This window comes from Pinus tabuliformis, chromosome Q (genome assembly GCF_031772625.1).
Source record: "Pinus tabuliformis cultivar Carrire ecotype Pingquan chromosome Q, CPIR1, whole genome shotgun sequence".
Classification (NCBI taxonomy): Eukaryota; Viridiplantae; Streptophyta; class Pinopsida; order Pinales; family Pinaceae; genus Pinus; species Pinus tabuliformis.
In genome coordinates, this window is record NC_142296.1 from 179,648,644 (window position 1) to 179,671,625 (window position 22,982).

Sequence of the window (22,982 nt, forward strand, 5' to 3'; positions counted from 1 at the left end):
CCAACCCTTTCCCATCATTACAACATTACCACTGTTTAAATATAAAACCACGCCATTTCTTAATAAAATTGACTCATGGCTTGTTGGTAAGATTTTGGGCAAACAGCCTGGTGGTCGCGGATTCAACTGGTGGTCGCGAATTTGACTTGTGGGTGCACCACATGTTGCCACATGCCCTTCTCTCATGCTACCAGTTGTCCTGCTCTGGTGCTGCCACATGCCCTACTCTCATGCTGCCAGTTGTCCTGCTCTGGTGCTGTCACTTGGCCTGCTCTGGTTTTGCCCACTTGTCCTGCTCTGGTGTTTCCACATGGCCATTGCATAGCCACTCTTTTTGCCACATCATCATCTGTGGGTCCCACACTGTTGACTTTGTAGTCCTTTTTTTGCCTGTTTCCATAAAACTTCGGAATGCTTTAACTTCCTCATATGGAGGCCATTTTGAAAACTGAATATGCCATCGGAATTAGCGTAACAAACTATTCGACTTGGCGCTAGATTCATGAACATATGAGGTTGTTGAGTTTTGAACATTTAGAGGATCCTCATGGATCATTTGAACAAGGTATATGTAAACAAAATGCCTTCAAAGATAGGATACTAGGATACACATCCAGTATCTAGAAAACAAATTAGATTATCAACACTTAGTAAGAAACCAAGACATTAGTGACATCATAAGCTTAACACACTATTAATAGACTAAACAATCTCCCCCTAAACTTGACATCAATGACAACAAATGCCAGCACACTCAATAGTACAAATAACATGTCATAGGCTAGGTGAGATTTCACATGTAAGAGAACCAGAAGATGAGATGGTGATGTGATGTTACCAAAACACATAAATATGAAAAGTAGCTAGATCTAGGAAAATGAAAATTTAGTAGATACAAAAAATGAAAAAGTTTGATCTAAATATCTAGGAATCTAAACAAGCCAAAAGTAAACATCAAAGGAAAATCTATATCCTCAAATAACATATAAGATAATTTAGAAGATGTTAAGCCAATGATCACATCAACACCAAGTTAACTTCCATGATGTATGAAGGAGGGATTCACAACTGTTAACATACATCTCTTTGTTAGTTCATGTTTCCTTTTCCTGTCAACTAGGAATCATTCCATTAGGATTTCATTTGAGTTATTTTTTAAGTAGATCTTGGTGTTGATAAAAGTTGGTTAACATGAAATTTTCCATTATTTAACATTAAAATTTCCTATTTCCTATCAATTGGGACATTATGTTGCTAGAAAATCTTGGGGATAGAGTATTAAAATAAATCCAAGTTATGTTCACAACCATTAGATCAAACGAATTTCAATCATTGGTTTGATTGATAAAACTTTTGACCATCGAGACACCAACATTTATTGTGATTTTCAATTAAAATAAAAACTTGGTTATACCCTAGATTGAATTCATATCTATTAATCTTGAGTTTTATTATTATTCACAGATGAAAGTAAATGTTTCAATATATAATAAATCTAATAATCGACTAGGACTTTATGATTATTCGGTCTATGGAGAAAAACCTAATACAAAGAAAGCATGGTTAACAACATAACTTCATAAATATCCAAATTTATTCATCAAATATTTTCAAGAAATAATAAAAGGAAAGAATTGTTGAGTCTTCTTAGGACTATTAAAATATCACTCATAAAAGTAAATAAAATCCACAAATGACACAAACATTTAAAAATAATTGAAAAATGATCAATCAATAAATGAGTACTAAAAGGACTAGTTACAATGATCATGTAATAATATAGAAGGAAAAATGCGATAGGAATCCAAGCATTAAGTATAAGGTCTAAGTGGTAAATGTCGGCCCAAAGATCACATTGAGAGGGGAGGTGAATCAGTGTGAGATTAATTTTACCATTCCATAACTTTTCATAATCATACAACCATATAGCAATGAACCATAAGCCTTATATCATCAATTATAAAAATGCATCATCATATAAGTGGCATATCAAGAAGACATCAACAAATCAAGAAGCCATCGTGTCGCAAAGAGACACAAGTTTTTACGTGGAAACCCATACGAGAGAAATTCAACAATCTTCTTCTTCTTTTATCTTCAATTCTTTTACATAGATTTGCAAGCTACAACCTTCTGAAGGCAACTACCTCAAGATATGCAAGTTACCACTTTTGGTAGGCTACAACATGATTGAGGCACCAACGTAGAAATATGCAAGCATCTGCTCACCTTAAGCTACAACTTGATTGAGACTCCAACCTAAAGAATGAGTAGGTTCCAACCTACTCTATGCTCCAACCTTAATCATGAGTAGGCTCAAACTTGATCTAGGCTCCAACCTCAAGAATGAGTAGGCTACAACATGTTCTAGTATCCAACTTGATTGAGGATCCAACCTCGGTCGAGGCACTAACCTCATTCTTCAACTTCCTTTTTGTTCATCTAATTTTCAAATTGGATCCACTATCATCATATATCACTAAATTATAAATAATGTCATAATATGCAACATGTTGTCATCATGACAACCTCCAAACTCTGCAACTGCAAGACCTGCAACCATTATATTCCAACAAAAGTCTTATCAATCACTATTATTAGTTGTCATACTATTACCCTAACTTTAATTCAATGAGTTCATCAATCTGGTCATTCAAAACCCTTCTCGGAACATGTTTACATCATGTATACAAAACACTTGCAACATGATTATAGACCCACTAAACAAACAAAATATATTATGGCCATTATATAAGTGTCAAAAGAGCATCATTCTCCTATTGCTACATTCGGCTTTGAACCTTGATTGTTTGAATTCTCCCAAATCTCAATTTGGAAAAATAATGCTCCTAAACACTTATAAAAACCATATTAAACTATATAACAATTTAACCATTCTACAAAATCTCACTTTCTAGGCATGCTTCTACAAAAGGATTGTCTTAGCATCAGTGCTACAAAAGACCCATTAACTGTCTTTTATTTATTCGAAAAAATGAGATTTGAAGTGACAAAAATAAAACCATACACGACACAGATTGAACCTAAAACCTTAGTTTCCCAACGCGAATCACTTCTCAATCAGGTTACAATATGTGGCTTTTCATACCGACCTCTCAACTTTCTTTTATTGTGAGTGTCTTGACTATAGATAAGATCACGTGGGGATTCGACCATGTATCATTCATCATGTCAATCAGATAGCATAATGGGTGCAACATATCAAACTCAGTTCAACACGATTCTCCATGTAGGAAGTTCTAACCACATATGTTGTGGTATAGACCTCAGTTACCAGATATGGGACAGTAGCCATCGTTCCCATTAGAAAACGGAATAGAAACTTGATGGCACCGAAACACCATTTTCAACGGTCATTCTCGTTTTCATCAGTGATAAAGTAGTTTGTCATAAATGATTCATTTCTTACAGTGGCCTGATGCAAAACATTCTTCGATTTTCCCTGCAACGATTTGGTTTCTCCTTGGTTTCACCGTTTCACAATTTCCTATCCAAACTCATGAAAAGTCCTGTTAACTATTGTTCCAAAAACAAACTGCATGCAAACTAGTTTCATTTTGTAAGATTTTTGAGATACACAGATCTAGATCTGCAAAACAATAAACAAGCTTGCAAGAGAAGGAAGGAAGCGAGCAAGAATTGAGAAAAGAATAAAAATTGATTCTACAATATTAGTTTTAGAATAAATACATAAAGGCAACTAAGTTAAGCTTAGTTGTACATGCAATAACTAAAGCTAAGTGTGCTTTATCTTATGTTAATGTGTACATGCACCACATGCAAGCAATAAGTTAATTGGAGCTAATCTAGGTGCATGTACACCAACACAGCTAGTCTAAGTGCATGTACACCAACACCCCCCCTTAAGCATAGCTTGGGTGAGTGTGATGCAAAATGAATGAGTCCCGGCAACACGGCCATTTTAGGTACCCATATACAATGCATAAAAAGGAGGAAAGAGGGAAAACCCAGTGGGAAGAAAACCCCCCCTCAAAATATAATGCAAAAGTAGAGAAAAGACAACTGCTAGGCAGTCGTGTCCTTCATCCCGAGACGATCTCGCAGGAATCGAAACTTCTGCTCAGTGAAAGTCTTGGTGAAGATGTCAGCAATCTGCTCGGAACTAGGACAGTACTAAAGATCGATGATCCCATCATGAATGAGTTCTCTAATGAAGTGCATGTGGATCTCGATGTGTTTGGTACGTTGCCACTGCACTGGATCTCTGCAAAACTTTAGCGTACTTTGATTATCGCACCAGATGACAGTTGGATGATGGACACTAATCCCAAGCTCACATAGGAAATGTTGTAGCCAAATTGCCTGAATAGTGGCATTGGCTGCTCCTCTATACTCGGCCTCTGCGGATGATAAAGCAATGGCAGCCTGCTTCTTACTTGACCAACAAATTGGGCCGGATCCCAAACTAAGTACATAACCGGAAGTAGACTTGCGATCAATGGTGTCGCCAGCCCAGTCTGAATCTGTGAACCCGATGAGATTAAAAGAATAATTGGCTGCATAATGAATCCCATAGGTGATTGTCCCCTGGACATATCGAAGGATGCGCTTTGCAGCATTCCAGTGTAACTCATGTGGCTCCTGCATTTATCTGGAAACTGCTCTGACAGCATAGGAGAGATCAGGACGGGAGTGAGTGAGATAAAGAAGACTTCCCACAAGCTGGCGATACAATGTGCAATCAACCAATGGTGTGTCTTTGCCATTCTCAAGCTTTATCCCTGATAAGAAAGGTGTGGCTGCTGGCTTGCAGTCACTCATGTGAAATCGTGCCAAAAGATCTCTGGCATATTTTGGTTGAGAAATGGTAATGCCAGAATCACACTGATGGATCTCTAGTCCAAGGAAGACATTTAGCAAGCCCATGTCTGTCATAGAAAACCGCTTATGCAATGCAGTTTTGATTTTAGTAATGACAGAAGCTGAACTACACGTTATCAAAAGATCATCTACGTAGAGTACTATGATCAACAAGGAGTCAATTTTCTTCAGAAAATAAACTTTGGAATCAGATTTGCAGCGTACAAAATTTTGAGATAACAAATAAGAATCCATCTTTGCATACCATGCTCTAGGTGCCTGCTTGAGGCCATAGAGAGACTTCTTTAGTTTGCATACCAGAGATGAATTCTGCATGTATCCCGGTGGCTGCTCCATGTAGATTTCCTCCTCGAGATCACCATGAAGAAAGGCATTCTTCACATTCAAATGATGCACCTCCCATCCTCTTGCTGCTGCAATGGAGAGAGCTAGCCGAATGGAATCCATTTTTGCCACTGGAGCAAAAGTCTCATCATAGTCAACACCATGTACTTGCTGAAAACCTTTTGCTACCAATCGTGCCTTATATCGACTAACTTGGACATTTGATGCTTTCTTGGTCCGGTAAACCCACTTGCATCTCACAAGTTTGCGATTTGAAGGTAGCGGAACCAAATCCCAAGTCTGGTTCTCAATGAGAGAGTTATATTCCTCATCCATGGCGGCTTCCCATTCAGGATGCCCATTTGCTTCTGCATAAGTTTGTGGATCAGATCTATGCATCATATAAGCATGCATGGGCATGGATGGCTCCATAGCTAAGAGTGCTTGCGGATCTTCCTCAAACAGAGGGATAGAGGCAGGATCATCAAGGATATCACTCATGCTGCGCCATTTTTGTGTTGAAGGTCGTCGAGAATCTTCCGAACTACATGCAGAAGTATGATCTCGATGTTCAACAACTGGTGGTCTAACAGGGGTCACAGGAAAAGACTCATCTTCATCAGAATGCTGGTCTGAAGTTTCATCTGCATACTCATCAATGAGTGGTGATGAAAATTTGGTAACAAGTTCATCTACTGGTGCATGTGAAATATCTTCGTCAAACTTTACACTCCTTTCAATAAAGAGCTCTTCAGTGTGGATATCAAGCAATCTGTACCCGTTGACTTCATCAGAATATCCAACAAACATGCATGCTTTTCTTTGAGGCTCCAAAGCCTTTCTCTTCTCTGGAGGAATGTGGGCCCATGCTCGAGATCCAAAAATGCGGAAATGACTAACTTCAGGTTGCATGCCAGTCCAAGCCTCAAAAGGTGTTTTTCCAGTAACAGATTTATGAGGAGATCTGTTATGGATGTATGAGGCACAATTAATAGCTTCGGCCCACAATTTCGACGGAAGAGATCTTGCATGCAACATGCAATTAGCCATCTCTTTCAAAGATCGATTTTTCCTTTCAGCCACGCCATTTTGCTGTGGAGTGTAAGGAACTGTATGCTGCAACTGTATGCCTGCTTCATCACAAAGATTCTTGATATCTTTGTTGACATATTCCGTCCCATTATCTGTGCGGAGTATTTTGATGCGTTTTCCAGACTGATTTTCCGCATGCGCTTTGAAAATCTTCAGATGTTGAAAAACTTCAGACTTGAGTTCCAAGAAGTAAACCCAAGTGAATCTCGTGTAATCATCTATAAATGACAACACATATCTTGCTTTGCTCATTGAAAGCACCGGAAATGGACCCATGAGATCACTGTGTACAAGTTCCAAAGGTGAAGAGGCTCTCCATGCATGCCCCTTCTCGAATTTTTCTTGTGGATGCTTTCCAAGAGCACATCCATTACAAACACCATCTGAAAATTCAATGGTTGGCAATCCTTTGACCATCCCTTGCTTACTAAGCTGTTGCATATATCTGAAATTCAAGTGCCCAAATATCTCGTGCCAAATCCTACTTTCTTCATTTGCATGCGTAAGTAGCAAAATAGAATCTGATTGAGGAAGAAAATCAGAAAATGTATACAGACGAGATTGATCATTTACCTTGCCAGATGCAATCTTCAAATTGGTTTGCATGTCATAAATGCTCACGGAATCTGGGGTAAATTCCACTTTCCTTCCGCTGCCTGTGTGTGTCATCTGATACACTGAGAGAAGATTCATAGAAAGCCTTGGAATATGCAAGACATTTTCAAAACTTCCATCTTCGAATTGTACTCTTCCTTGTCCAGTTGCTGCAACTGCAGAATTATCCCCCATGAGAATGGGAGGACCTGAGTATGCATGTAGAGAAGAAAAGGATTCCTTTGAAGAAGCCATATGATGTGAAGCTCCTGAATCGATGATCCATTCTTGTGGTGCAGAATGAAGAGCAATCAAAGCATGCCCGTTACCTCTTGGATCTGGTGCTTTTTCTCCAGACTTCTTCTTAGCATTCTCAGGAATGTGGTCTCCAAGATTGTGTTGCTGGAGTGTCTGCACCATAAGATCTATAGTCTTCTTCATGCATGCAGATTCAGGATGAAAACCACGGTGGCAATAATTTCACATTGATTTCCCTTTCGTTCCTTTCCTTTCCTTTGAGCCAGATGATCCATCAGGGGGTTTGGGATGTCCTCCCTTTCTTGGATCAGGATCCTTCTTCCCTTTTCCTTTCTGATGGTCTTTGGAATTTGCCTTTCCTTTTGCATGCACAGTAAGTGCATGCGCTTTGGAATTTTTAAGTGTGCCCATTTTGATGAGCTTATCTTGCTCATGCATCAAAGACTGAATAAAAGAATCCAGTGAGGGCATCTTCCAAGCTGCACCAGTTGCAAATCTGACTGTGTGGAATGTAGAGACGAATACTGCATACTCTGGACCAAGTTTTGATAAAATGGAAAGAATCAACTGATTTTCTTGCTTGGATTTGTCGATCCCGCATCCTTTCAGCTGAACCAACAAGGCTTTATACCTTGTGAAAAAATCTTGAATGTTCTCAAAGTTTCTCGGATCTAATGAGTTTAACTCATTTTCGAAAATGTGACCTTGCATTTCATCCTGTTTTCCAAACAATCCTTCCAAAATTTTCCATACTTCATTTGGAGTTGAACATGATTCAACATGAAATAGTAGTTCCGGAGAAATAGATAAACATAGGATGCCGAAGGCCTCGTCCATGCGATTGAAATATCTTGTTTTCTCCATTGCCGATGTTGGTTCAACTTCCGTTTCCATGGTTATTCGAAATAAGCCTCTACTTCTGAGATGAAGTTGAATCTTTGGCTTCCATTCGAAATAATTATATGGAGTGAGAATTGCCGATTGTGGAAACTCCAATTTAGACTCCATTCTTTGTTGTTGCTTCAATCTTCTGAACCTGCAAATAAAATTGCTTGCGCACTGATTACAAATCCCTGTGCTCTGATACCATGTAAGATTTTTGAGATACACAGATCTAGATCTGCAAAACAATAAACAAGCTTGCAAGAGAAGGAAGGAAGCGAGCAAGAATTGAGAAAAGAATAAAAATTGATTCTACAATATTAGTTTTAGAATAAATACATAAAGGCAACTAAGTTAAGCTTTTTTGTACATGCAATAACTAAAGCTAACTAAAGTTAAGTGTGCTTTATCTTATGTTAATGTGTACATGTGCCACATGCAAGCAATAAGTTAACTGGAGCTAATCTAGGTGCATACACACCAACACAGCTAGTCTAAGTGCATGTACACCAACACATTTTCTGGTAAAGCAAATTTTCAGGTGGATTTAAGCTGAAGAGAGGAGGCAAACAAGTTCTGAGCAGAGGAGAGGCGGAAGTGAGTCTGCAAAGGAGCCCGAGTTAGCTTCATGCCCTAATTAGTTAGCTTTGTAAATATTGGTAAGATAATTAAAAGTCCCGTGATTTTTTTATTTTTTTTCCCTGACTACCAGCAAGTGCATATATTTTAAATGTAACTCCATGTTTCAAATTGTGATTCCCAATACCCAGCACCCATATGGTTGTTTTAATGAATTGTTGATATTTTATCAGCAGAGATAACGACACTTTTGCCCACCATTTTCGCCATTTGCATATGAATTTTCCATGATGCCAGACATTGTTACATCCAATCCATTACAAACATATTTTGTTGAAGAGTTCTGGAGTCTAGAAGGATTTATGGTTTCTATTTTAGAGTTTGAATTACTTGAATGATTCATTTATAGGGCTGATATATTTCTAGAACCTTCCTCCTTTTGTCTCTTTCAAGAAAGAGAGTTGCTAATACTACTCACTGGAACTGCACATTTTTCTAGAACCTTTCTCTTCTTGTCTCTTTCAAGAAAGTGAGTTGCTAATACTACTCACTGGGACCTGCACATTTTTCTCTCTGAAGTTGGCATGTTTTGCTGCAAAACTACTACTCTTAATCTCTAGCCAAGAAACTTTATGGATTCATGCAGAGTTACTATCTAAATCCGCCCAGGACAGTAGTTCTACACGAAACCATCAATTTTCTGGGTCGGTGATCAAGAACAGTAGTTTTGCAGTGAATGCTTACTTTTCCTTCCACTTTTGGTGCTGGAATCTACAGTAATCATTGAAAAACTTATTAGACTATAAACATACATCATTTGTCTAACGATGGACTAATTTATAAAATGAACAAAAGCGGTTGATGGGACTTATTATATAACTGGTGAAAGATAGTCGTTTAAGTCTTGAAATTTCAATGAGTAGATATATGATAGACATCCCTTTATCAACCCGTTTGTTTGTTCGTTACTTTTATTTTTACATTAATTTACATTTCATTATTTTTTTTTATTATTGTTGTTTTTGGTAAATTTTAATGGTCCATGCCTTTATTAGAATTGTTATATTTCGTGGTATAAAATATATTTTTAATACATAATTAAATTCAAAATCATGAAATTTTTTGAAGGCATTTATAAAAGTTTAATCAACTTAAATATTATATTCCAACTATTTTTAATAATATCTCAAAAGTCAGTAAAACACATATTTACAAAAATAAAGAATAAAATGTTTTAAAGTTGAAATATTAGATATAATGTTTAATGTGTTATTATGTTGCATTGCATGTGTTGCTTTATCATTATGTCATATAGTCTTGTCTCCATCAATGTTTCTGATGGCATCATCTTCAATGTTATGTTTGTCATGGGGTTCTCATTATATTAGAAAGTGGGTCTCATGATCCAGGGGGATGTTGGTGGCCACCCACTTATCCCATTTGGACCCCTGCAACTGTCTCTTTTAGTGTTTCAGTTTCCGTAATTGTAGCACAATTTACTATTTTTAGCAGTTTTTCGAGTCCTGAACTTCCAGAGCCGTTTTGAGGCCCTAAACGATGTTTTTTGGGAAATCTAAGAGCAATATGGATCCATAAACCGTGTTGTTCTTCCCAAAGTTGTAGTGCTCGGATAGATCTTTCTAACGAGCTATTGTACGCGTCAAATGATGATCGAGTGCCAACGTTACGACCCCAGGAAGTTGATGTACCAACTTACCCAAAACGGGGCCCACAATTTGGCGTTTCATCTTCTAGGGTTAGGTTTTGGGATGTTAAGGGTTTTCCATTGTTTCTCAACAATAAATAAGCCTTCGAGCGTCATTGTAACACAGTTCAGAGGCATGTAGCCGCCACATCTCTTCTCAGAGATAAGCTACCATCGCTCTAGCTGGTTTATTTCCATTTTTGTTTGTAAGTATATTTTAGTATTTTACATTAATGAAATGAAGTATTATTTCCGCTGCATCTTTGTGTATATGGTTATCTCTGTATTTTGTTGCATTCCTGTTTAAATCCGGATCATCTCAGGATTCTCATAATATCATGAAGAAAAGTGAAAGGTATGAAATCAATGTTTAAGTTGATATCATGACCAACTCACATATAGAAATTATTGATTGAGATATGTCAAACGACTTTGGTTTTGTGTGAAAATTTGCACTTATGTTTGGTTATTTGCTTTCAATCTTGTATATAGAGAATAGCACATGGCGATGCACATTTGATCATAGTTTGCATTATTATAATTTAATTTGTGACATTGCAATTTGATTTTTGCAATCCCACAAACAAGCTTGTAATGTAAAGTTTGATCATAGTTTGCATCATTATAATTCAATTTGTGACATTGCAGTGTAATTTTTGCGATCCTACAAACAAGCTTGTTATGTGTTCAGATGATGAATGTTTTGTTTTATGTTTCTCATAAAAAAAAAATGTTTTTTTCTCTCAGTCCTCGTTTCTTGTGAAACCTCTAAACTTTGTTTCTCATCTTATTGTCATTTCTCATTCCATTTCCCATTTCTCATTTTTGGTAACATGGGTATAGACAATTCAGCCTACCTACGTTTCCATACAACTATTGTGTAGTATGTGGTTCAATTTTTTCTCTATGTATCCACTCATATCTATGCCATGTCACATGCATTTCAAACTGCAAGGTTCTACTTTATATGTTTATAACCTTTGCTTCTATTGTAGCTGATACTCTATCAATATCAAATATTGCTGCCAAGACTAGCACCAAGACCTCTATCATTCTATATACAAGTAGATTATATATGTATCTTTCCCTACTAAGTTACCTCCAATCAATATTTGTAATGCTACCTTCGCCAAAATTTAGACCTTGTTTATACAAACATAAACAATGTAACCATGAACCAATAGATGACTCCAAAACTCGGATTAACACAGTTGCATTTATCCATGGAACAATGCTCAACTTCCACCAATATTTAAGCTAGGTATATGACCAGAGGTAAGACTCTCACCAAATCATAAATAATCTAATCAAACAAGACTCACAGATGAATTAGGAATCCAAGCAAACTTTTTCCAAACTCTGAACTAGTACTCAGATATGAACTCCATAAAACAAACTAGAACCTTGTTTTCGTTTAATGGATGAATATTGTATTTTTGTTTGCTTATATATATAGACAGGTCGGTGGACCCAAGTTCATGGTGGCCAACCATAGGTTCATAAAACATTACCCATATGACCATAACTTATAACCAAGCATGGCTGATGTAAAGCTCTTTGAAACTAGAAAACCATACGACTATGCCCATATGGTTGGAACATCAGGGTCACTTGTCATTTTCTTGATGATGTAACACAACATCATCAAGCCACGTGGAATCCCACAAGGGGTGCCACATATTATCCATTTTTGGGCTTTTCACCAATCCATAATCATCATTTGCCACTGCCATTTGGCGGCCCCTAGTGGCACCACGTTAACTAACTGACATCAACTTACCAATTTTCATGCTGACTATGCAACATTGCCACATGTCATTCATGAATAGGTCCATGTCATCATCAAATATAATGTTGCAATGTGTTGTCATCTAATTGCTCTGATAGGACTAATTAAACCTTGTGCATATTTTCCATCATCTCTCTGTTGACCTATTAGAAGTGTTGTTTATCATCCTTAGAGATGCATGTCAATTAAAAATGTTAAATAATGCATATATTTGTACGCCCAAGGTCATTGATCTGATTTGTCAATGGTGGATTCACTCCAAACATTCACATTGTTTAACAAATATAATATTTGGGTATTTCCCCTAAAGTTTGTTCCCTCAATGGAAACTTCAATTGACCATAACTTCTTATTCGAGAGGAGATTTTCTGAGTGGGATATACCATTGGAAAGGTATCAACGAGACCGACACAACCATGTTATTTATAGGACCTTTAAGACATAATAACTACATCAAAAACTCAAATAACTCCAAGCACCTTTAACATCTCTTAATGAGAATATGTAAGAGATCCAATTATCATATTACTTCATAGAGAGTCCTCCTTCGTATTTGGTCATCATAAGTAGTATCGCTACTGTATCATACTTCCCCTTTGACATCAATGAAATCTTGTTTCCATCAATGACAACACTATGTGCAACAATATACTGAAAGATACATTAAAAAAAAAAAAAAAAGGTAACTCCTAGCCTTCCATGATGTAGATAAACAATGTATATTAAGCTTTAGTTGGATATTAGGCATTATAGATACAAATTTTGGTTGTCGAGGGAAGGAACAGATTTTCTTCAGCTTGTACACTCAAAATGAAATGGCTAGGCTACAATAATAAGAATTTATACACATTTCTAGGAACACACACATTCCTACATACACACATTCCTTCACGCCGGGCCATTGCAACTCTTTCAACAATCATCTTCATCAAAGTACCCATATCTATTTAATACTTTATGAATTTTTATTACTTTCTCTTTATATATTAAAGAAGAGACTTCTTTCCAGAAGAAATCCATATTTTGTGTGTTACTTTATATACATAAGAAACGAACAAAGAGAAGTTGAAACTTTAAATATTAATTTAACTTTAAGGTAGTAGGTGCAAAAAAGATTGTTTAAATTTAAGTGTATTTTCTTAATATGTGAAGAGATATTCCCCAACTTAGTATGGGGGAGATGTAACTTTAGATAACGTTACAATAAGAATAATAAAATATTAAAAATAATTATCTCAATTAAAAATATAAAAATACAAGTTGGCTCAATTACATGTATCACTAGACATTACACACACACATATAATTGATTAAATTCAAAAAGTTCAAATAATAATTCGAAAGAGTTAACTGAGCAATAGGGAAAAATTTAGGGGCTAAATTTCATAAATGGATTAATTTTCCATGCCTTTTCCAAAGAAAAAATTCATCAATTTTCATTTTTCCAAAAATAATTTACCCAAATTTTATAGGATAATATTATTTTACCTTAAAATTACCAAAATTTTGTATTTATAAAAATATTGTCAAACATTTTATATTTTTGCATATTAGGGACTAGTAAGATTATTTAAAGCTTTTAGACTTTAAAATAAATTTCCATCCTTCAAATTTTCCTTACTAAAAAAAATTGCGTGATCCAAATAGCAAAAGTGAACTCAACAATGTTTTTCATAAATATGTTAAACTAAAAGAATCACATATAGAACAATGAAAAGTAACTAAGTGCAAAAATAAGCCCAATAATGAATATAACATTTAGGTAAGAATTTTTTATTGATTTTCCTTAACCTAAGAAGATCCATCTTAACATGTAAGATTTCTTATAGATTTTCTTATTCTTAGAAGATCTATCTTAACTTTGTATTATAATTTGTATTGAAATTTATTTATACTTTCTCCATTGAAAAAAGTTTCACAACAAATTGTACAAATAATTTCATCACCATTTGTTAGATAGCTAATCCTCGGGATTAATCTTGGGTCAGTTTGGGTAGTTATTGGAGTCCAAGAACTCCCAAGAACTAATTAAACTATTTCCTATATGTATTTATATGTACAACAGGTACATAATTCTTAGAGATTGATTAATATACATTTTATTTGGTTTCCAGTCTCGTGTGTTTTACAATGGTATCAGAGCGGGTAGTTATCTTGCTATGTTGATTGAATGAGTCACTAGTGTTGTGGCAATCCAGAGCATTGTGTGTGTAGGAGAGGAGGAGTCCATTGTTCAAAGAAATTGTGCTGACATCATAGCTTCTTGATATTGGAAGTCTAAGGGGATTTCGTTATCATGGCCTATGTTCATGTCTAGTAAGTTGATGCAAACTTGTATGACATCACATATTGGTGTGGCCGTTGGGATGCTCAGTCCACGGAAGCACAAGTGGATATTTTCTTATCACAATGTTAGCTGATTCATTTTTTGCTTAATGGTCTGATCGTTTACTTGTTGAGAGAACCATTTTTTGTATTTATCCAACAGTTAATTGTATCATTGAAAACATGCAGAGAAAATATTTGTTTGCAAAAAAAATAGGTATTAGATTGAAGAGATGATGTCTAGCATTGCGTTTTCATGTGAGGATGTTTAAATTTAAAAAAACAAAACATTATAAACCAATAAAATTCTTGTCATTTGATCATGATAATGCTTCTCAATTGAGAACAAACTTGCAAGTAACAAGATTAGTTGATGATAAAAATGATAATTGTGGAGAAGGGAGGACTCGTCCCCTTAGTTTGGCACTTGACATGTTGAGTTGATTTTGATACATTTTGGTTGTCGTGGATTTAAGAGTCGTTTAATTTGACTTGTATACATTCTGGTTGTCTTGGATTTAAGAGTCTGTTAAGTTGCATGGATTTAAGAGTCGGTTAAGTTGCAGTTGTGCCATGCGGCACCATTATTATTTTATGGTCATGTGCCAATGACATATGTATAATTGTTGTTTCGAATTTCATTTCACTGTTCAGTTAATGATTAGATAAATAAAAAAAAAAAAAAAATCAGTTTATATATGCAGTCGATGTAGATTGTAGCCTAATGTGAAGGGCACTGCGAGAATTTTGCAACAAAATCTCAGACCAATGAGTAACTGGCTATGTGAAGCTTGCAGCAGAGAAACTCGCATAGGCCACAGAACCGTCCTCACTATACGATGTTTAAATTTGTAGGAAGACGCAAAAGAAAAGACAGACATCATTTACAGAAGATATGATTGCACGACAACTCCATGACGTGAGCAGGAAAATTGAGCAAGTAAATCTAGTCTATTGGGTCATGGTGAAGTGGCACGACAGAGGTTTATTAGAACAAATCCATATTTTATTATGAAAAAATTTTGTTCTCATTTTCCTTCAGCATCTCAAAGATTTAGATCGAAGAATTTTGACACACGCATGAAGAGTTTCGTATCAGTGTTGTTATACTTGAAACTTTTCCACCTACGAAATTTGATGTTTTAACATTAATTAAGTTTGTATTAATAAGAAGTCCTGGATGAAGATATGATATATTTTGGTAATCCTGAGAAATATTTAAAGTTTATAAATGTGAAGGGACATATATGCAATTTTCTACATGTGCATTGATGTAGAGGATAACAATTTCAAGTCTTGTGGTGGTATTTCGCTATGCTTCATCGTAAATCCCATTCGAATCACTCAATTTGAATAAAGTGGTAAAGCTTGGAATTCTTCTCTTATTTTGATTAAATGGGGTAATTTTGATTGGTGGGAAGTGGCGAAATTTTGATCGATGGCAAGTGGTGAAAAGGAGCTTATATGGCTTTGTTACAAGAATGACATCAATTTTTGATTTTGATTTTGTTGAATTTGAAATAATAGAATTTATGGATATAAAATTAAGAATAATAAAAAGGGTATTTTGGTTAGCAAAACTTGTGTTGTTACATTAGGTGTATTGAACATCACAGGTTCAAGTCCTTAACAAGATAATTTTGGAAGAATTTTTGTGTTTTTACCACAAAATTGTTAAAGTTGAAAAGTCAAAGGTGAAGATGTGAACTTAAAGTTATGGTTTTAAAGTTTAATTAAAAGTGTATCATCAATGTTCATGGGTGCATGATTGGTTGAACCCGACACCCAGTTAAATCATCATCAATTTGTTTGTATTGGGTGTTTTGGGTGCATTTTCGGTGGTAGCCAACATCCCTTTTTTCAAAGTTGATTGCTAGATAAAATGGCCAAAGTCGATGATTTGTTACAATTATTATGCAGTTTAATGTCATCCATTGCTCATAACAGTGTCCAAGTCAGCAAGGACACACTTCCTCACATCCACTCCTGTTTGCAAAATGCGAAAAGAACAATTGAATTTTTGTAGCTAGAGTCTCAGTTTCAGCGAGATGAACTACATGAATCACAAAAGAAGAATTTGAACCTGTTCTTGTTCAGAGCAATAGTTTGTTTGAGCCTAATCATCAGTTAGAGAATGATCAGAAAAATGAAGTGATTTCAAGAGAAGATTTGGATGCGATTAGAAGTTCTGATGTGAAACCTGTTATAAGACCATGGGAAGAGATTACACACAATAAACACAGAACTGATTTAGGTTACAACAATGATATTTTGGATGTATCTTTTCACATTCTAGATTTTTCTAAACCTATACAATTCTGAAGTGTTGGATTTCTGGACGATGTTGTTCCAAAACACATTGATAGATGACAACAGTATAACAGAGTTGGACATGTAAAAGATCAGTGTTTTGATCTTTACCTGTGTGAGAATTGTGGAAAGCGAAATCATCATACAAATAGATGTTCCAAAAAGAAGAATATTACAAGAGAGAAGGTAAATTTTGAAGGGATTGCTTCTTGGGATTGGATGAAAACAGCCAAGAATATTTACAGGTCATACCGAAGAATATGTTCTAGAGTGATGACTATGCTTGCAGTGATGAAGAGTACTTCTCAGCTTGTATCTGACAAGGGGGGGATTTTTGATGGTCTGCTACAAGTTCGAGTTGATTGAGCACTTCCATATTTGGAATTGTTCAAAGAACTGTTGTGATAGTTCCAGAGTTTGTGGTCACTTAAAACACATTTTTTTATTGATTTGAGAATTGCTATGAAGGTTCCAAAGTTGGTTTTGGTTGAGACTTTGAGTTCTCTGATATTGGTTTGTGGTCATCCTTAAAAACCATTTATCGAGAGACATTCAGCTCTTGGCATTTCTGCATTTTGAGCTCTCATTCTTGGACTTTGGTACATCCCTTCGGATTAAGGAGGGGACATTAGATAGTTAATCCTCAGGATTAACCTTGGGTTAGTTTGGGTAGTTATTGGAGTCCAAGAACTCTTGGGAACTAATTCAATTGTTTCCTATATGTATTTATATGTACAACATGTACATAATTCTTAGAGATTGCTTAATATACATTTGATTTAGTTTTGATTCTCGTGTGTTTTGCACTCTGTCACTAATTATAACTTCTAACAACCAATAAGCCACACTATTATTTATTCCTTTCTAAAATTATTAATACACATACTAATATCTTCATATTTGAAAGTGCATTAATCTACTAATCAAATTACAATTACAATGATATTTTCTACTAATGTAAACTATGTGAGATGATCTTCATTCTCAAACTAATTAATTAAAGTGATTGCAACATGATCTATGTTCTCTCTTTTCCATTTATCACGTAATTAACAAATATCAACATTATTTAATAAATTCTCTAATTCCTAATGCCGGTGGCACTTCAAATCATTCCATGAAGACTATATAAACAATCACATTCTACACCAAATGTTACCCAACATCTCTGCCTGCAATTTTCTTCATTTTAGTGGTTGTGGTCACTACAAAGTTTTGAAACATCACAAAAATTAATAGTTGGTTAACGATGCACAGATATAATAGTTGGCCAGTTACAATAAAATCTGGATTTCTGACATTGCAACTTGCTCAGTTACTGAGTAAATCTATTTTTATATATTTTCGCAAAACCATTTGCAAAATTATTTTAGATAATTAATAGATAATTTATGAAGTGCCAAATCATTCCATGAAGACTATATAAACAATCACATTCTACACCAAATGTTACCCAACATCTCTGCCTGCAATTTTGTTCATTTTAGTGGTTGTGGTCACTACAAAGTTTTGAAACATCACAAAAATTAATAGTTGGTTAACGATGCACAGATATAATAGTTGGCCAGTTACAATAAAATCTGGATTTCTGACATTGCAACTTTCTCAGTTACTGAGTAAATCTATTTTTATATATTTTCGCAAAACCATTTGCAAAATTATTTTAGATAATTAATAGATAATTTATGAAGTGCCAAGTCATTCCATGAAGACTATATAAACAATCACATTCTACACCAAATGTTACCCAACATCTCTGCCTGCAATTTTGTTCATTTTAGTGGTTGTGGTCACTACAAAGTTTTGAAACATCACAAAAATTAATAGTTGGTTAACGATGCACAGATATAATAGTTGGCCAGTTACAATAAAATCTGGATTTCTGACATTGCAACTTGCTCAGTTACTGAGTAAATCTATTTTTATATATTTTCGCAAAACCATTTGCAAAATTATTTTAGATAATTAATAGATAATTTATGATTTAATAAAGATTCAGATGTCCATAAAGATACCCGTAAGGGGTTCCAATCCAGGGATACTTGTTTTTTGTTTTGTTTTATGATAACAATGTAATAAGTTATTTTAACAAATGAATTCAAGTAAAAGGAAAATATGGGTGTTGATTATATTTTAAAATTGATTTTGTTAATAGTTAAGTTTTATTAGGCATAAAGAAATAGGTAAATGGTCCAAAATAAAGGACTTTTTTGCATAAATTTGTTTCTTTATAAACTATAACTGTAATTTCAAATAAATAAATTTTCTTGAATAACAATGCACTTACCTTCAAAAATAACCATTAATAATAATTATCTTTACTATTAATTTAACAAAAAAATTTATAAAAAAAATCAACTACACTCCAAACAAACAAATAAACCAAAAATATCAACTACACTCTCGACTACCCAAACTAAAACCTAGAACTTTACTATTTTGAACATTTTAACCTAACTAAAAACATAATTTATTAAATAAAAACGACCCCTATTCGTCAACTAAAGTTTTACATCAATCGGGTATCTATGGCAGTCTTTGTCACTAACGCAAAAGAATTACAAATATTTTTTTTTTATATATAAAAAACTATCTAGAAGAGTGGAGAAATGATACAGACAACTGCGGTCGGTGGAATCGGTGATCGTTGATAGCAGGAACCTTGACTTTCAGACATAGCTTTTCACAGGAAGGGTAGACCCGGGAAATCACTTTATGACCATTTCTTTGTCTGCTTCGATTAATCCAATGACCGGAACCTTCTTTTCTCAGGTAAAAAAAAAAGGTCTTTAATTGCAGAAATATTATAAGAAAGCACTCATCTTCTGGTTGTGGGCAGGGCTGGCACTGTATTTCCATTGGCAGGGCGGGTATCGCAAGCAGTTTGATGGGGCTGTGGGATTGGTGGGTCAAAACGCATGTGAGCACGTCAATTCCAGGAATCCACGTTGAGAGAAAGCGCGTGGGAATACGTCGCCGCGGCTGCTGCACTCATCTACGCCGCCTCATCTACAATTCCAAAATGAATGAATCTTTCCAGTATCTCCAATTGACTGCCTGCCTTGGACGATTGCGATAGCCGTACCATCATTATCTAAGAATTTTTTTCCTGGTAAAATAAAAAATTAAATTTTTTATTTTTTTATTTTGTTATTTAAAATGAGTTTTTGAAATTATATAGAAATTTAACATTTCTAAAAATGATAAAGAAGTTCACAATTTAAATTTGTAATTTTTGTTCTTCTAAAGAAATGAAAACAGAAAAACATTTCATTTTAGAATGTGAGGCTTTCAAAAACAAATTGAGAAAGTTATGTAAATATTTTGGCAGCGAACTATTTGGATAATCTATTTAGTGAAGGGTTTATGGAGAAGTTGGGAGCCTTTATTGTGAGACTTCACAAGAAAGGTGCCAAATACATCAACCACATGAAAAAACAATCTGTCCCATAAGATATCTTTCACCTCGTAAACATTAAAATAATTGTCTTTCTTTCTTACCAGAGTAATTTACTATTTCTAACCATTCTAAACAAATTAAACCAAAAAATATATTACAAAAGACATTCAAATTTGCAAGGGAATTGTCTTTAGTGTGATTTTTTGGATTTTCTGGTGCCAAAATCTCGTGGAAAAATTAGAGGTGAAATCTTGATTTTTGTTATTTAAACTCGTTTTTTCACTGTATATATGGATTGAGCACCCTGAAAAATCCTTAGAGCACTTCGATTATATAGTAGTTACCCATCACCCTTGTGATTTCAATAAATTAGTGTCAGATTTTAGAGAAATTAAACAAAAAAAACTAAAAAAAACTTCCAAAAAATCACACTAAAAACCACTCCAAACCTTCTTTGTCTCTGCCAGTGTTTTTTAAATTGTAACAATTATGTTCTACCGTTAAGAACAAGAATCCCACGACGCGGGATCGAATCACGTCTCATGTATTGAAAAAAGAATAAAAGAAGTTGTCAACGCGTCTCATGTATTGAAAAAAGAATAAAAGAAATTGTCAACGTATTAGCAGAAGAGTTATCGTCTTTGCAGGTACCATGCAGTTTCGTTGAATGGGATATTTCATGTCAAAATAATCAGGGGGCGGAAATGGTGGGTCAAGATTTGTGATTGTGCAGAACAGCTGGAGATACCTTCAAAATACAGTCCGCAGACATTGAGATGCGGATAGGCATACAAGATATCAATGCTAATCATGCCGTTGCACGCAAGGCTACTAAATAGGGAAAGCCGCTTAAATGTGTTGCGCCCGTGGAAAAACAAAGAAAAGAATGCAGGCACAGGCGGCGATGGTTTCCTTTTCGGAGTTCTCCAGTTCTGCAGGGGAATTGGAGGGAAAGAATATGCTATCATGGAAATGTGAAAGAGATTCTTTTGACAGCGGCTGTGAAGGTATTAGTAATGCTGCAGAGCATAAAGGGTCGGAGTCGGAGGGGATATATAATCCTGGTGGTGCAGAGGAAGAAACGAAGGTATCGCCATGGCGTCGAGAACATATGTTTGAGAAGGCGGTTACTCCCAGCGACGTGGGAAAGCTGAACCGTCTGGTAATCCCAAAGCAGCAGGCGGAGAAATACTTGCCGCTGGACACGGCTGCAAATGAGAAAGGGCTGTTGCTTACCTTTGAAGACAGCACGGGAAAACCATGGCGATTTCGATACTCATACTGGAATAGTAGCCAAAGCTACGTGCTCACAAAGGGGTGGAGTCGGTTCGTGAAGGACAAGAAACTGGACGCGGGAGACGTTGTGTCATTTGACAGAGCAACCCACCAAGATGCAAATTTACAGCGCCTCTTCATCAATTACAGGCGTAAGCCTTTTAGCGCCACCGCTCTGTCGCCAGGAATGCCGTTCTCTGTCAAATGCCCTCTTCAATTGCTTAGCCCTTTCCAATTCCCATCTGATGCCATTGGAGGCGCCCACGTCCAGCAGCAGCTTCTTTATTCTCGTGCCTTAAATGGCGGCCCACGGCGTTTGCCGCTCTTTTGGCCAGCAAGCAACAGGGCCGGTGAATCCAGCCGCGGCGCCGGCGAAACGCGAGCTCTGCATGCGAACGCTCAGCCTAACGATTTGCGGAACAGTTTGCGTTTTCTAACAACAGACAAGCAATCAAGAAAGGTTATTCATGATTCAGTTTTCCCCGTCTCCATCCAGAAGTTGTCGAATAGTAGCGATTGTGAGCGTCCTGCGACGGGCACAGAGAGAGCCCCCCCTGTACATGCAGCCATTCAGTTCGAATCTCGTGGAATCTCACGCAATGATCTATCACGGCCTCTCGAAAATAAAGTCTCGGAAGTTGCTGCTACGAGTTTCGACCACTGCACCTCCAGGAAAGTAGTTAGGCTGTTTGGCGTTGATTTGGAATGTGGGAAATTATATGAGAATTATGAAGATGAGCTTCTTATCATTCCGCCATCTGAACATCTCTTCCCACGAAATTCAAAATGCGATAATCTAGATGAGCTCCTTCCAAGATAAAACTCTGCCACGGCTCCAGTTTGAACTCATATTATCGTTGCTGTAAATTAATGTATGCAGCCCAGGGACGATGGATGATAGATTGGAAAAAACATTGTCAGTGTTAACTTCAATTATTGCATTTCATATATCTCCTCAGAACGCTGGGAGTCGGATTTGTGTACATGATAAAGGACTGTATTTCCTAATTGCGCCGATCAAATGATATCGCACAGGCAATTATACACAAATAATTTTAATCGATCTAAAGAAGGGAAGGAGTCAGAGCCTGTTTTCTGTTTGTTTGATTTTTATGATTTCTTTGTTATTGGAAAGAAGAGAATTACAAAATCTTTCAACGTAATGTGTCTGATTTTATTTGTTTTGTTTGGTCCGGGATATCATGCATCTTTGAATTTCTTTGAAAATAAAAATTATGTTTTAAATATAAAAATAATGTCTATTATAATAAAAAAATAATATGTTCTAAAGTAATTAGAAGTAAAGAAATGTATGAATCAAATATTTAAATTTTATATTTTTCAAAAATATTTGAACAAGAGATTTAAAGAAACTAACTTCATAAATATCTATATATAAAAAAAAAATTAAGTTTTTATGTTTAAATCTTTTATTTTGTCATATATCTATATATATATATCAAAAATACAATTTAAACAATGAAAAATAACACATTCTATTTTGCATTCTAAAAAAAATTGTATATGAAGAATTTTGATCACTCTCTGCTCATGTTAGATGTACTTAATTTGGCCCCGTGAATAAA

The 22,982-nt window shown here is 35.5% G+C and overlaps 1 protein-coding gene across 1 annotated transcript; it reads left to right on the forward strand.

Moving 5' to 3' along the window:
- Positions 1-20,909: 20,909 nt before the first annotated feature.
- Positions 20,910-22,522, forward strand: LOC149218824 (uncharacterized). The gene has a single exon (XM_089382480.1). It carries the CDS (start codon positions 20,975-20,977, stop codon positions 22,214-22,216), a length of 1,242 nt encoding a protein of 413 aa, XP_089238606.1. The 5' UTR covers positions 20,910-20,974; the 3' UTR covers positions 22,217-22,522.
- The last annotated feature ends 460 nt before the right edge of the window (positions 22,523-22,982 follow it).

Excerpts from the sequence above, each read along its gene's own strand:
- LOC149218824 (XM_089382480.1), top strand. The coding sequence starts at position 20,975 with ATGTGTTGCGCCCGTGGAAAAACAAAGAAAAGAATGCAGGCACAGGCG.